The 13,559-nt window shown below is 39.2% G+C and overlaps 2 protein-coding genes and 2 long non-coding RNA genes across 4 annotated transcripts in view; all 4 read left to right on the plus strand.

The window, feature by feature from the left end:
- Window positions 1-13,559, plus strand: part of LOC103515781 — a 19,866-nt gene that overhangs the window by 4,893 nt on the left and 1,414 nt on the right. The window contains exon 3 of the mRNA XM_026828068.1: window positions 13,291-13,433. Within this exon, the coding sequence (XP_026683869.1) occupies window positions 13,291-13,433 (143 nt within the window). The remainder of the gene's footprint in view (window positions 1-13,290; window positions 13,434-13,559) is intronic.
- On the plus strand, window positions 1,166-1,566 carry LOC108253267. The gene is made up of 2 exons (XR_001809704.2): window positions 1,166-1,304; window positions 1,535-1,566. It is a non-coding gene; the product is annotated as an uncharacterized LOC108253267 (long non-coding RNA).
- Window positions 5,926-6,701, plus strand: LOC103515591. The gene is made up of 2 exons (XM_008480531.2): window positions 5,926-6,143; window positions 6,302-6,701. Exons 1-2 carry the CDS (start codon window positions 5,947-5,949, stop codon window positions 6,612-6,614), a joined length of 510 nt encoding a protein of 169 aa, XP_008478753.1. The 5' UTR covers window positions 5,926-5,946; the 3' UTR covers window positions 6,615-6,701.
- On the plus strand, window positions 12,629-13,252 carry LOC113470092. Its single transcript, XR_003393279.1, has 2 exons — window positions 12,629-12,676; window positions 13,118-13,252. It is a non-coding gene; the product is annotated as an uncharacterized LOC113470092 (long non-coding RNA).

The following is a 13,559-nucleotide window of genomic DNA, read 5'->3' on the forward strand; positions in this document are numbered from 1 at the left end:
TGGTACTATTGACAACGTTAATATTGGGAATTGATAAAAAAAAGCTCGATTAAAAAAAAATCACAGTCGAGTTTTTTTTTCTTCTTTTTTGACTATGTTTCATTGATCAAAGTTTTACCTTCTTGTTCGTAGCATAATTATTTTATGTTGTACAATGTTCATACTCATGATATGTTTGGTGTTGGTATGTTGTTCAGGATATGTTTGTAGCATTGGTGTTGGTACTATTGACAACATGTTGTTCATAGTGCCTGTTCACACTGAGAATATGTTTCTCACTCTGATAGATTCGTATGATTGTACTTATGACGGGGGCGATCTCGGAGTCTTGCATCCACAGGTTTGAATTGTGAGTGCTGTCCAAAATGCACAACATTGCTGAAACAGAGAATTCTCTGTTTTAATATTCCTAAAGATACTTCTTCAAACTGAGCCAACAGCGATAGCATATTGAATGCATTTAGTACCGCGTAGTCACTTGCAATACCAAACCTATGACAATCCTGCCAAATTTCAAGTTTCTACGACATCGGGAAGTGCCTCATAATTTTGATGAGTGAATCAGTCAGTGACTAAGTCGTAAAATAAGCGATTTTCAAGCCGTTCTTTCTACCCCTTCCGTTAAAGCTGGATTTCGCAGGCATAATAAGCAAGTATAAATTAACATTTGGTCCAAATTTTGTGACATTACGTGGAAAATTAACGGAGTTATGATAGGGCTAAAAATGCGTCGAAATGTTTCGTGTAATATACACAGACTCCCAAGTTAGATTTGCTCGGAGGTCAGATTCTGAATTATTTGTGTTCATTACATCCATGCTCTCATTTTCTACTCATCACATTGAGGAGTGTCTGTCAATATCATACTGACGAATGGATTACATAACTCCCAAGTTAGATTTGCTCGGAGGTCAGATTCTGAACTATTTGTGTTCATTACATCCATGCTCTCATTTTCTACTCATCACATTGAGGAGTGTCTGTCAATATCATACTGACGAATGGATTACATCTCATCTCGGCAGTTTAATATCAACAGTGCTCTCATATGCCAAGTATGATTTACCTGGATATGTTTTTGTCAAGCCAAAGCCAATATTTCCATCACCAGGGTTTCAATTGGATATAAGCATTGAAGCGAGTTCCAACTCTAATGGCCTGGCAGTTTAATATCAACAGTGCTCTCATATGCCAAATATGATTTACCTGGCTATGTTTTTGTCAAGCCAAAGCCAATATTTCCATCACCAGGGTTTCAATTGGATATAAGCATTGAAGCGAGTTCCAACTCTAATGGCCCAAAGGTAATAATAAATATTAATGTGGTGATTATGTGTACAGTGGTAGGTTCTTCTGCCTACTCAGACAATACAGATAGGTAAGTATGTAGTTTACTCTGCAAATTAATTATCAGATTGATAGACACTTTAAAGTTCACTTCCAACACTATCTTTGTTACTTGAGATGTGTAGAGCTGATATAGATAACTCACTTTTGCTCCATCCCTCTCACCCTCTATAATTCTCAATTTCAGGCTGTGAGCAGTTTCAAAACAAGAGCCAAGAATAAAAAAAAGAACAAAGATAAGGAAGAAGTAGAGATTGTCATTGTAACACCAAGTCCGTGCATTTAATGTGGTGATTATGTGTACGGTGGTAGGTTCTTCTGCCTACCCTGACAATACAGATAGGTATATTAATTATCAGATTGATAGACACTTTAAAGTTCACTTCCGACATTATCTTTGTTACTTGAGATGTGTAGAGCTGATATAGATAACTCATTTTTGCTGCATCCCTCTCACCCTCTATAATTCTTATTTTCAGGCTGTAAGCAGTTTCAAAACAAGAGCCAAGAATAAAAAAAAGAACAAAGATAAGGAAGAAGTAGAGATTGTCATTGTAACACCAAGTCCGTGCAATACTCAGAGTGACTCGGATTATTCTGACAGTGAGATATCCCGGCTGAAGAAAATCAATGCTAGTATTCGGCTGACTTGTTTCAAACTGCTGTCAACCATCCTGGATGTATGTTTTTTTTCTTTTTTTTCGGGGAGGGAGTGTAAATTGATAGGTACCTTTTTTTAAAAAGGTTTGATAGAGAGAACGGAAACTACTAAGGTCTTATCGTCCCGAAAGCGAAGAAAAATCCGCCGTGGGCGGAAATCGAACCAGCGACCTAACGCTTACAGGGCAAAAAAGATTAGTAAAAATACGTCTTTACACAAGGTAAATAAATAAACAAACAATATGAGCTCAGTGGATATATAACGTTCCCAGACGGGAGTCCCAGAAAAATTCCAGAGTCCTAAAGTTCACCAGACTTTTGACATCTGATTGAGCCATGAAAGACAAAGAACGATTTAAATTAACCCAGAAGTGTGGTTGTCTATTAAGTATGGCTATTGGCCGGATAACGAGGAACGGGGAGGGAGTGTAAATTGATAGGTACCTTTTTTAAAGAGGTTTGATAGAGAGAACGGAAACTACTAAGGTCTTATCGTCCCGAAAGCGAAGAAAAATCCGCCGCGGGCGGGAATTGAACCAGCGACCTAACGCTTACGGGGCAAAAAAGATTAGTAAAACTACGTCTTTACACAAGTTAAATAAATAAACAAAACAAACAAATATGAGCTCAGTGGATATATAACGTTCCCAGACGGGAGTCCCAGAAAAATTCCAGAGTCCTAAACTTCACCAGACTTTTGACATCTGATTGAGCCATGAAAGACAAAGAACGATTTAAATTAACCCAGAAGTGTGGTTGTCTATTAAGTATGGGAGAACATGCAAACAAATAAAACCGCTTTTAACATGACATGGGAATTTCGTAAAGTGATCTATGGGTCTGACTAGGTGCGTTATGGATTATGGGGTTGTGTATATTGGGTACATTTGAGTTGTGGGGGTGATTTTAAATTGCTTTCTGAATAGGCGAAGTGTTGTGTCTATTCGGAATTCCTTTAACAGAATAAGTTCATGTCTGTCAAACGTCCTAAAAGAAAATAAAAAGGAAAAAATCAAAGCAGATCCCATCTGCCCTAAGTTCCCCTACTAGGGAAAAGCCTTGTTGTTTTTTAATCACAAAAATAACCAAACTTATTGCCTGGATACTTTTTTTCTGTTTTGAACAAGATGATACGAGTCAAAGGCTTCTGTTTTGCATGTTGGACACCCACGACGCAAATGGGGTGCTTCCCCCCGTTTTGAAGAACTGTCATAGTAGTGACTCAGTAGTCTATTTAGTTTTTAGGGGTTTATGTCTGTCAAACGTCCTAAAAGAAAATAAAAAGGAAAAAATCAAAGGAGATTCCATCTGCCCTAAGTTCCCCTACTAGGGAAAAGCCTTGTTGTTTTTTAATCACAAAAATAACCAAACTTATTGCCTGGATACTTTTTTTATGGCCACTGCCTGGTTTCTATTTTTTATTGCTAAGACGACTTCGGCCCTGTCATTCCCCGTGTATTTTCCTGACTTGAAATGTCAAAAATTATGCACCATTTTTACGTCTGTTACTATTTTTCCTTAACCTGAACATACGAGGGAGTTCACTATCCAGGTAGAGTAGGTATTTAGATTTAGTTTATTTTTTCTCACAAGAGGAGCTTTAAATTTGAGTTATTTGTGCTAAATCGCCCTATTTTTTAACATATGCAGTGGCTCTGACATCGCTGTTGTTTTTTTTTTTTTTTTTTTTTTTTTTTTTTTTTTTTTTTTTTTTTTTCTTCAGCATTCATTACTTTTTCGGCCATTTCAAATACATCCACTAAAAAAATACCAAAGTATCTAATATCTACCAAGGAAGAAGGTGAAGTTAATACAGTTGAAATTTTTTGTAGGAAAAATTCTTAAATTCTTGCGTCCGACTTACGCCATGTCAGAGACTTCGGTTTATTTTCTAAATAACTCCCGTTATTTTCAAAATAACTCCAGTTATTTTCAAAATGACGAAGGCGAGGAAGATATGGCTTCAACATCAACCACAAGAAAGAAGAGATCGAAATGTTTGTGCAAGAAATGTTCGAAGCGGTTCGAAGGAAATGATGAAACTGCCTTCAGTATGTCAGCTGTAAGTACTTGTTCAAAGAAACACAGAAGTGTTGCATCGCTTGAAGCCCCTAGCAGTGTGACAACTCTTGAAACAGTAGGGAGTTTTGAAACTCTTGACACTGTCCAGGTCATAATGTCTTCTACAGTTTCCTCCTCTTTCCTCTTTCTCCTCCTTTTCCTCCTTCTCCTCCTTTTTCCTCTATCTTTCCTAATTTTTGTTCTGCTTCCTTTCATTCCCCTTTTCCCCCTCCATTCATCCTCATTTTATCTACTTATTCCACATTTATTCCTAATGCTTCTTTCTCTTCTAACGAGTTTCATTTGATAATATTTCCTTCCAAATTCTCTCTCGTTAACTGTCCAGGAAACTTCTAATAGTGTTGCATCTGAAAAACCGATAAGCACGGTGTCTTGTAAACGAAAGAAACACTCACAATACGAAAAGAGGACTCATTTGAGAATTAAGAGAAAGCCTGTTCAGGAAACTTCTAATAGTGTTGTATCTGAAAAACCGATAAGCACGGTGTCTTGTAAACGAAAGAAACACTCACAATACGAAAAGAGGACTCATTTGAGAATTAAGAGAAAGAAAAGTAGTTTGGATAATGTGGAGATGAACGATAGCAAACATTCTCTTGATTATAAAACACAGACTATAACGGAGGATGCTCTTGAAGATAAGATTCCGAGGACAACGGAAGAGAAGATAATAGAGGATGTTCAAAACGTTCCAAATTTTGGAACGTTTTGGAATCCAAAACAGCCTTGCGCCCACAACAAGTGCAACCATCCTCACGCTTCAAAGTCGCAGAAGCTCATCCTTGATAATCAACCTGCTCAAAATAAACCTCTTATTCCACATTTATTCCTAATGCTTCTTTCTCTTCTAACGAGTTTCATTTGATAATATTTCCTTCCAAATTCTCTCTCGTTACATGATTTTCGTTTTTATTTATGGCTCCTCTCTCTTATTTTTGTTCTCAATTTTCTCATTAATGTTATAGTCATTATCTGCCATCTCTCGAGTGTTATTTACTGCTAAATGCCAAGCCATTAGACGAGTACAATTATTGCTATATTTACTACAGCTTTACTGGTGAGTGTCAATTTCTGCAAAACAGACTAATTTCCTAAAAATCGTTGAATTGAAGGGAAAAAACGCCTCGGCTGGAATTCGAACCCAGCACCTTCGGGTTGAAAGTGCTTTTGTAACAACTCGGCCACAGGCGATGCTTGAAAAGGTTTTAGGGCTGTAGAAAACTGTTGGTTTTCTGGATTTCTGAGGAGATTTTTTTTCTAGTCCTTACTTTATTATAGTTTGTGTCATTCTTTTTCCAATTATAAAAATTATTGGTTTTTCCTACCATCAAGAAAAAATTTTTCCGCAGTGTTGTGAAGTTCCCACCACTTCTGTCTTTGCTTCCTTATACTCCACTTGTGTCTGATGCCTACAGTTAGCATTACTCCTTGATTCCTTACTCGACATGGATATTTTAAGGATTTTGAAAGCCTTTTGGAAGACGAAAGTTATGGGCTCCAAACCATCGTCATGCGCAGCCAAAAACCCGAGACATCGATGAGTTATGACGTCATGGCCTTCTCCGGCTCTGGGGAATTTGTGATGTTTACTCCTATGTCTCCTGGGTTTATTTTGAGCAGGTTGATTATCAAGGATGAGCTTCTGCGACTTTGAAGCGTGAGGATGGTTGCACTTGTTGTGGGCGCAAGGCTGTTTTGGATTCATTTGTGATGTTTACTCGTATGTCTCCTGGGTTGATTTGGAGCAGGTTGATTATCAAGGATGAGCTTCTGCGACTTTGAAGCGTGAGGATGGTTGCACTTGTTGTGGGCGCAAGGCTGTTTTGGATTATGCGCAGCCAAAAACCCGAGACATCGATGAGTTATGACGTCATGGCCTTCTCCGGCTCTGGGGACGTGAGTAACCATTCGGCATTATCTACGACCCATTCGGTACAGTCGTTTCCTTTCATGAGTCCGCACGTGGCATTTTTAGACCGCAAGAAAGCGTTCACCTACATTGCGCAACCGTCTCATTGCTATCTGTCGTCGGGCGACGATAGTGGTTGTTCGACATGAGTAACCATTCGGCATTATCTACGACCCATTCGGTACAGTCATTTCCTTTCATGAGTCCGCACGTGACATTTTTAGACCGCAAGAAAGCGTTCACCTACATTGCGCAACCGTCTCATTGCTATCTGTCGTCGGGCGACGATAGTGGTTGTTCGACGCCGAAAAAGAGACGTTGCGACGAGCCCAAAAAGCGAAAACCGTCTTGTGAATCGCCAAGACCAAAGTGTGAATCGCCCAGATCAAAATATGAATCGCCCAAGAGGTATGACACAAGGTGCGATTCGCGGTCCCAATACTCTCAAACGGAAGGGAGTGGGGATGGGCGAAGAGGTGATAAGCCTCGTTCAGTGTCCAAAGGGACTCAGGTAGGGAACAGTCCGGGAAAGGGAGATCGGGAAGACCCCGAAGAGGACCCGTCCAGGACCGGACCTTGCCGATTTGTGCCGAGCTTTTTGATACGAAAAAAATGATCGGGCCAAGCCAAGTCTGATATGTAGTGATTTGCGAGTTCTTACTTGAGAAGTGAAATTAATGTCCTCTAATAAAATTGTGCAATAATTATTAATCTGTTCTAGTTTATTTTTAATACTAATTTATTTTTTATCCTAATCCACCAGTCTCGAGTGGCATAATGCTCGTTCAGTGATAGAGAATGAGCAAAAATAGACGTTTTCTGTGTAGTGATTTGCGAGTTCTTACTTGAGAAGTGAAATTAATGTCCTCCAATAAAATTGTGCAATAATTATTAATCTGTTCTAGTTTATTTTTAATACTAATTTATTTTTTTATCCTAATCCACCAGTCTCGAGTGGCATAATGCTCGTTCAGTGATAGAGAATGAGCAAAAATAGACGTTTTCTGTGAGTCTTATATGGTAATGAAAAGTTCCATGTTTTTTCGAAGTATGTGTGATGTGTGTAGTGTCAAAATTTGATAATGTAACACAGATTGCTCCGAGAACGAACATTATCCCATCAGGATAAAATCCGGGCGGGAATCGAACCCGCGGCCTAGCGCTTACAAGGCAGACGCACTACCAACCAAGCTAACTAGGCTGGCAGTGGAAATGGAAACAAAAATATTGTCACACGGTGATGAGCACATTGCATAATCATATTATGAAACTACCAGGCGCTCATACAAAATCCCATTCCTCAATGTATCACTGAAGCAACGTTGCGCTTGGTTTGTATCCGAATGGGTGACAGTCTGGGCAATCGCGAAGTGAGAGAAGGAAAACAAATGATAATGTAACACAGATTTCGTAAATTTGTAGAAGCTTAACCCATCCTTTAGGGCTGTTTAGCCCCTACACTTAAGCCTCAGATTGGGCTTCTTGTGTATGAAGTTAAGCAGTAATGTAACACAAGTTTTCAACAATAAATAAAATGTTTTTGTTTCCTTTCAGACTGAAAGGGTCCCGTATGCATGGGGAGGAACAAGACGTACAAGGTAAGGAGGTAACACAGATTTCGTAAATTTGTAGAAGCTTAACCCATCCTTTAGGGCTGTTTAGCCCCTACACCTAAGCCTCAGATTGGGCTTCTTGTGTATGGAGTTAAGCAGTAATGTAACACAAGTTCAACAATAAATAAAATGTTTTTGTTTCCTTTCAGACTGAAAGGGTCCCGTATGCATGGGGAGGAACAAGACGTACAAGGTAAGGAGATCTCAACAAGAGGAGGGGGAGGAGGACGAGAACTATTTTATTATTGTAAACGGAACCTATTTTCTCCTCCTCCGCCTATAATTTTCCTCGGGTAATAAATAAATCTAGACTTTCATTCAATATTTTCTCCTTTTTTTACTTTCCTTATCCTATAGGAAGGAAAGTAATGTAATCGGGTCAAATTTTCGATGGTCAGATTTTAGTGCCAAAACACGTTTTGAGGTCCCTAGAGCCTAAATCCAAAGTTTCAGCCATTGGTCCGTGTGTGTGTCTCTGTGTCTGTCTGTCTGTAAACAAAATATCTCAAAAACGGTAAGAGCTAGAGAGTTGAAATTTGGTATGTTAGGTATGTAGATGTCAAATGTGACAAGGATGCAACACACACCACCGAGGTAGGTAGCGCCTTGACCACTACACCACCGAGGTAGGTAGCGCCTTGACCACTACACCACCGAGGTAGGTAGCGCCTTGACCACTACACCACCGAGGTAGGTAGCGCCTTGACCACTACACCACCGAGGTAGGTAGCGCCTTGACCACTACACCACCGAGGTAGGTAGCGCCTTGACCACTACACCACCGAGGTAGGTAGCGCCTTGACCACTACACCACCGAGGTAGGTATTCCATACCTCGGCTGGGATTGAACCCACGCCCTCCTGTTTACCAGGCGAGCGCCTTGACCACTACACCACCGAGGTAGGTAGCGCCTTGACCACTACACCACCGAGGTAGGTAGCGCCTTGACCACTACACCACCGAGGTAGGTAGCGCCTTGACCACTACACCACCGAGGTAGGTAGCGCCTTGACCACTACACCACCGAGGTAGGTAGCGCCTTGACCACTACACCACCGAGGTAGGTAGCGCCTTGACCACTACACCACCGAGGTAGGTAGCGCCTTGACCACTACACCACCGAGGTAGGTAGCGCCTTGACCACTACACCACCGAGGTAGGTAGCGCCTTGACCACTACACCACCGAGGTAGGTAGCGCCTTGACCACTACACCACCGAGGTAGGTATTCCATACCTCGGCTGGGATTGAACCCACGCCCTCCTGTTTACCAGGCGAGCGCCTTGACCACTACACCACCGAGGTAGGTAGCGCCTTGACCACTACACCACCGAGGTAGGTAGCGCCTTGACCACTACACCACCGAGGTAGGTAGCGCCTTGACCACTACACCACCGAGGTAGGTAGCGCCTTGACCACTACACCACCGAGGTAGGTAGCGCCTTGACCACTACACCACCGAGGTAGGTAGCGCCTTGACCACTACACCACCGAGGTAGGTAGCGCCTTGACCACTACACCACCGAGGTAGGTAGCGCCTTGACCACTACACCACCGAGGTAGGTAGCGCCTTGACCACTACACCACCGAGGTAGGTAGCGCCTTGACCACTACACCACCGAGGTAGGTATTCCATACCTCGGCTGGGATTGAACCCACGCCCTCCTGTTTACCAGGCGAGCGCCTTGACCACTACACCACCGAGGTAGGTATTCCATACCTCGGCTGGGATTGAACCCACGCCCTCCTGTTTACCAGGCGAGCGCCTTGACCACTACACCACCGAGGCAGGTTGGTGGCTTGTCGGCGAACGGAGGGTAAAACCACCGTCACTAAACACCTTTGCAGTAATATTGGGACGTTAAACTTCTAAAATAATAATAAACGATACTGAAAAGGAACTATTGAAAAAAAAAACATTGGTTTCTGCCGAACAAAAGATGAAGCTCTGTTCTTGTATTAGGTTCAATGTTTAATAGCGAATTGAAATGAAGTAGACACTACACTGTTTAAAGCAGAAGATATTGAAATTTAGTGGCAATACTAGGAGACCAATTATTACCATTAATTTGTGATTAAATATGGATTAAAGGTTAAACATTTAGATTGAAGGTAGGCACTACGTGGTTTTTTGTTGAAGCAGAAGACAAGAGCTAGTGTGACTGTAGGAATCTTTACCATTTATAGTGGAGAAAAAATAAATAGTGGAGAAAAAAAAAAGAAATTAAAAAAAGCCTTAGTTTACCACACCAGCCTATGATGATAACTTTCAGAGACCTCAGGTTACATTTTTTTTTTTTTTACTGGAAAGGAATAAATTTACCGTACTTTCAAACAGTCTAAACTCTAATTAGATGTGAGGGGGAAAAACTAAAATCATGTCTCTTAATGTGAAAGAAAAAAAAAACTGTTATAAAATTGAAAAAAAGAGGGACAAAAGTCCAATTTAGAAAGAAAGGGGGGATAAAAACTAGAAACATGAAGATTAAGTTTTGAAAAAGTGAAAAGTTTAGAAACGTTTTTTGAGAAGTTCAGTTTTTGATGACAAGTAAGATAAGCTAAGTCAGAAACGTACATAAGACAAGTTAAGAAGTGAGAGAAGCTACTTTAAGAGACAGCCAAGGGGGGACAGAACGGGGGGGGGGGGGAATGGCTCCATTATACACAGTAAAAATAATACTTAAAAAAGCTAAAAATGTGTAGTCTTGAAATACAAACTAACTCGCATTTCTGTAGTTTTATACGTGAAAAGCTTCATTTTTTTATTTATTTATCAAGTCATCACATAGTGTCACAGTACCTATATGTGCTTTTCATGTTTCTTGTTTCAACTCTAGGATAACATTATGCAAAAGACTGTATTGGTCTAAAATAAAAAAAAAACCCTAGTTAAAAAAATAATAGGTAATAAATAAATAAATAGAGAATGGTTTCTTTTATTTCACACGTGCTGGGAGATGCGCAAATGTCAAGAATTCGAAGTGATGTCTGAGCTACCTATGTATATCCTATACATATTAATAATACAACTACACCTAAAAGTAAAACTAGAAAGTGAATCACATCTTAAAGCAGGGTCAGGGATATCCAACGTCTCAAGCGATTTCTTACCGTAACCGATTTCGTTTTATTTACTCATAAGGATTTTTTACTTCACTTTATAACTTGATTTTTTTTTTTTTTTTTTTTTAGTGAAGCGATGGTGGTTTTACCCTTTATTCGGTGACAATCGCGCCTACTCACATTAACCTAACCCAGCGTGAGTGGGATCGGACGCCATCAACACGCGATTGATGCATTCGAATACCAACCACGAACAATGTTGCTTAACTTCAGTGATCCATTGTGATCAACACACAAACGTAACCGAATTGGACATCCCTCATATAAATGCAATGAGATAAATAACCTTTAATACAAGTAGAAAGACACTAACACAGAAGATATGACGAGAATGTTAGAAAACGACAAGATAGTCTGACTGAGCCAAATATTGGAAAGGATTTCCACTAAAAGGAGCTGTCACAAATGAGCAGTGACCAGTGTTATTATAGGGTTAGGTTAAACACAGGAAGAAGCTTTCTTTTTCATTGCCAAGGCTTCTGAAAAATTACCCACAATAATCTCTTGAGTGATTGAACAAACAAAGTGAAGTCTCAGTCTAAAATAGAGTAAATAGATTATTAGACTGTACGAAGGTATATTTTCTTGAACTAGCTTCGAAAAACTAAGTGGACTATTCTAACTACTAAATCATATTGAATCTACTATTTGTCACAATATAAAACCTAAAGTAAGGTTGCCGTGATTATTACATACTCGAGAGAGGGAGCAGCTAGACTGAATAAATACTAAATAGCTCATGAAGATTGACACTACATTCACAGATTCACAATGTACAGCAGTAGTGAGGAAAAAATAAAACAGAAGCACATAATATGCATAGGCATACCTCACACTAAAAAAGAAAAAAAAGTACCTACTACTAATATTAATGAAATTACTATCAACACCAATAAAACTCAAGTGTCTTTAAACTTTTGGTACACACACAAGAATTTTTCAAACTCAAGTCGCGGATTCACAGATCCTACGAAATTTTACATCCATTTGTACGAATTTTCTGACGAGCAGGTCGTAGCGTGTGTTGAAGGCTTGAAGAAGAATTGAATATACATAAAAAAAATCGAAGGGTAGCTTTTTAGAACCCAACGTTTCAATCAATTTCAGAAAACATTTTCTCTGGTACTATTGACAACGTTAATATTGGGAATTGATAAAAAAAAGCTCGATTAAAAAAAAAATTACAGTCAAGTTTTTTTTTCTTCTTTTTTGACTATGTTTCATTGATCAAAGTTTTACCTTCTTGTTCGTAGCATAATTATTTTATGTTGTACAATGTTCAAACTCATGATATGTTTGGTGTTGGTATGTTGTTCAGGATATGTTTGTAGCATTGGTGTTGGTACTATTGACAACATGTTGTTCATAGTGCCTGTTCACACTGAGAATATGTTTCTCACTCTGATAGATTCGTATGATTGTACTTATGACGGGGGCGATCTCGGAGTCTTGCATCCATAGGTTTGAATTGTGAGTGCTGTCCAAAATGCACAACATTGCTGAAACAGAGAGAATTCTCTGTTTTAATATTCCTAAAGATACTTCTTCAAACTGAGCCAACAGCGATAGCATATTGAATGCATTTAGTAGTGCGTAGTCACTTGCAAAACCAAACCTATGATAATCCTGCCAAATTTCAAGTTTCTACGACATCGGGAAGTGCCTCATAATTTTGATGAGTGAATCAGTCAGTGAGTCAGTCGTAAAATAAGCGATTTTGAAGCCGTTCTTTCTACCCCTTCCGTTTAAGCTGGAACTTCGGGATTTCGCAGGCATAATAAGCAAGTATAAATTAACATATGGTCCAAATTTTGTGACATTACGTGGAAAATTAACGGAGTTATGATAGGGCTAAAAATGCGTCGAAATGTTTCGTGTAATATACACAAACTTTGGTGAAAACAAGTGGAAATACTCAATGGGAACTGTATGTTTTCTTCTCGGTAAGTTGATTAAGAACCATGAGGTAGCTCCTAGGCACTATAAGGTATATTTCAAAGTAAAGCCTTGGTTTTGCTAGTGTAAAAGCATGTTTTTTTTCTGTTCAAATGATTTTTCCCCTCAAGTTAATATTAAAGGGAATATTTGGCTAAAAGTTGGATTATGTTTGTTTGTTTTCTCATGGAGAGGTAGCTCCTAGGCACTATAAGGTATATTTCACAGTAAAGCCTTGGTTTTGCTAGTGTAAAAGTATGTTTTTTTCTGTTCAAATGATTTTTCCCCTCAAGTTAATATTAAAGGGAATATTTGGCTAAAAGTTGGATTATGTTTGTTTGTTTTCTCTTTTATTTTATAAAATAATTCATTTTTATATATTAGATAATAGAGCCCAATAAGTGAGTTATACATAAATTTTGTTACAATATTTCTACATTTCTTCCTAGGAACTCTGGCAGTTGCTTTGTCGGTTGCATACAATATCAGAATCATTACTACTGTCAAACTGGACAAAGCAGGCAAAACCATCACACTCTTGGTAGCTGAGGACAGGCTTTGGAAGCAAAAACTAGTTGTGCCATGGTGAGTTCTACATATTTTTTTTTACATTTCTTTCTAGGAACTCTGGCAGTTGCTTTGTCGGTTGCATACAATATCAGAATCATCACTACTGTCAAACTGGACAAAGCAGGCAAAACCATCACACTCTTGGTAGCTGAGGACAGGCTTTGGAAGCAAAAACTAGTTGTGCCATTGAAAAATGTAAGTATGTAGCATAGGAAAATATTCAGTAATGTGATCTCTGTTCTATAATTTGGTATGTAGTTCACAAAAATGTGACAAGGATGCAACACAAAACGTTTGGTTAAAATAGGTGCTGCGGTTGGC

The sequence above is a fragment of the Diaphorina citri genome, unplaced genomic scaffold (genome assembly GCF_000475195.1).
Source record: "Diaphorina citri unplaced genomic scaffold, Diaci psyllid genome assembly version 1.1 scaffold50, whole genome shotgun sequence".
NCBI lineage: Eukaryota > Metazoa > Arthropoda > Insecta > Hemiptera > Psyllidae > Diaphorina > Diaphorina citri.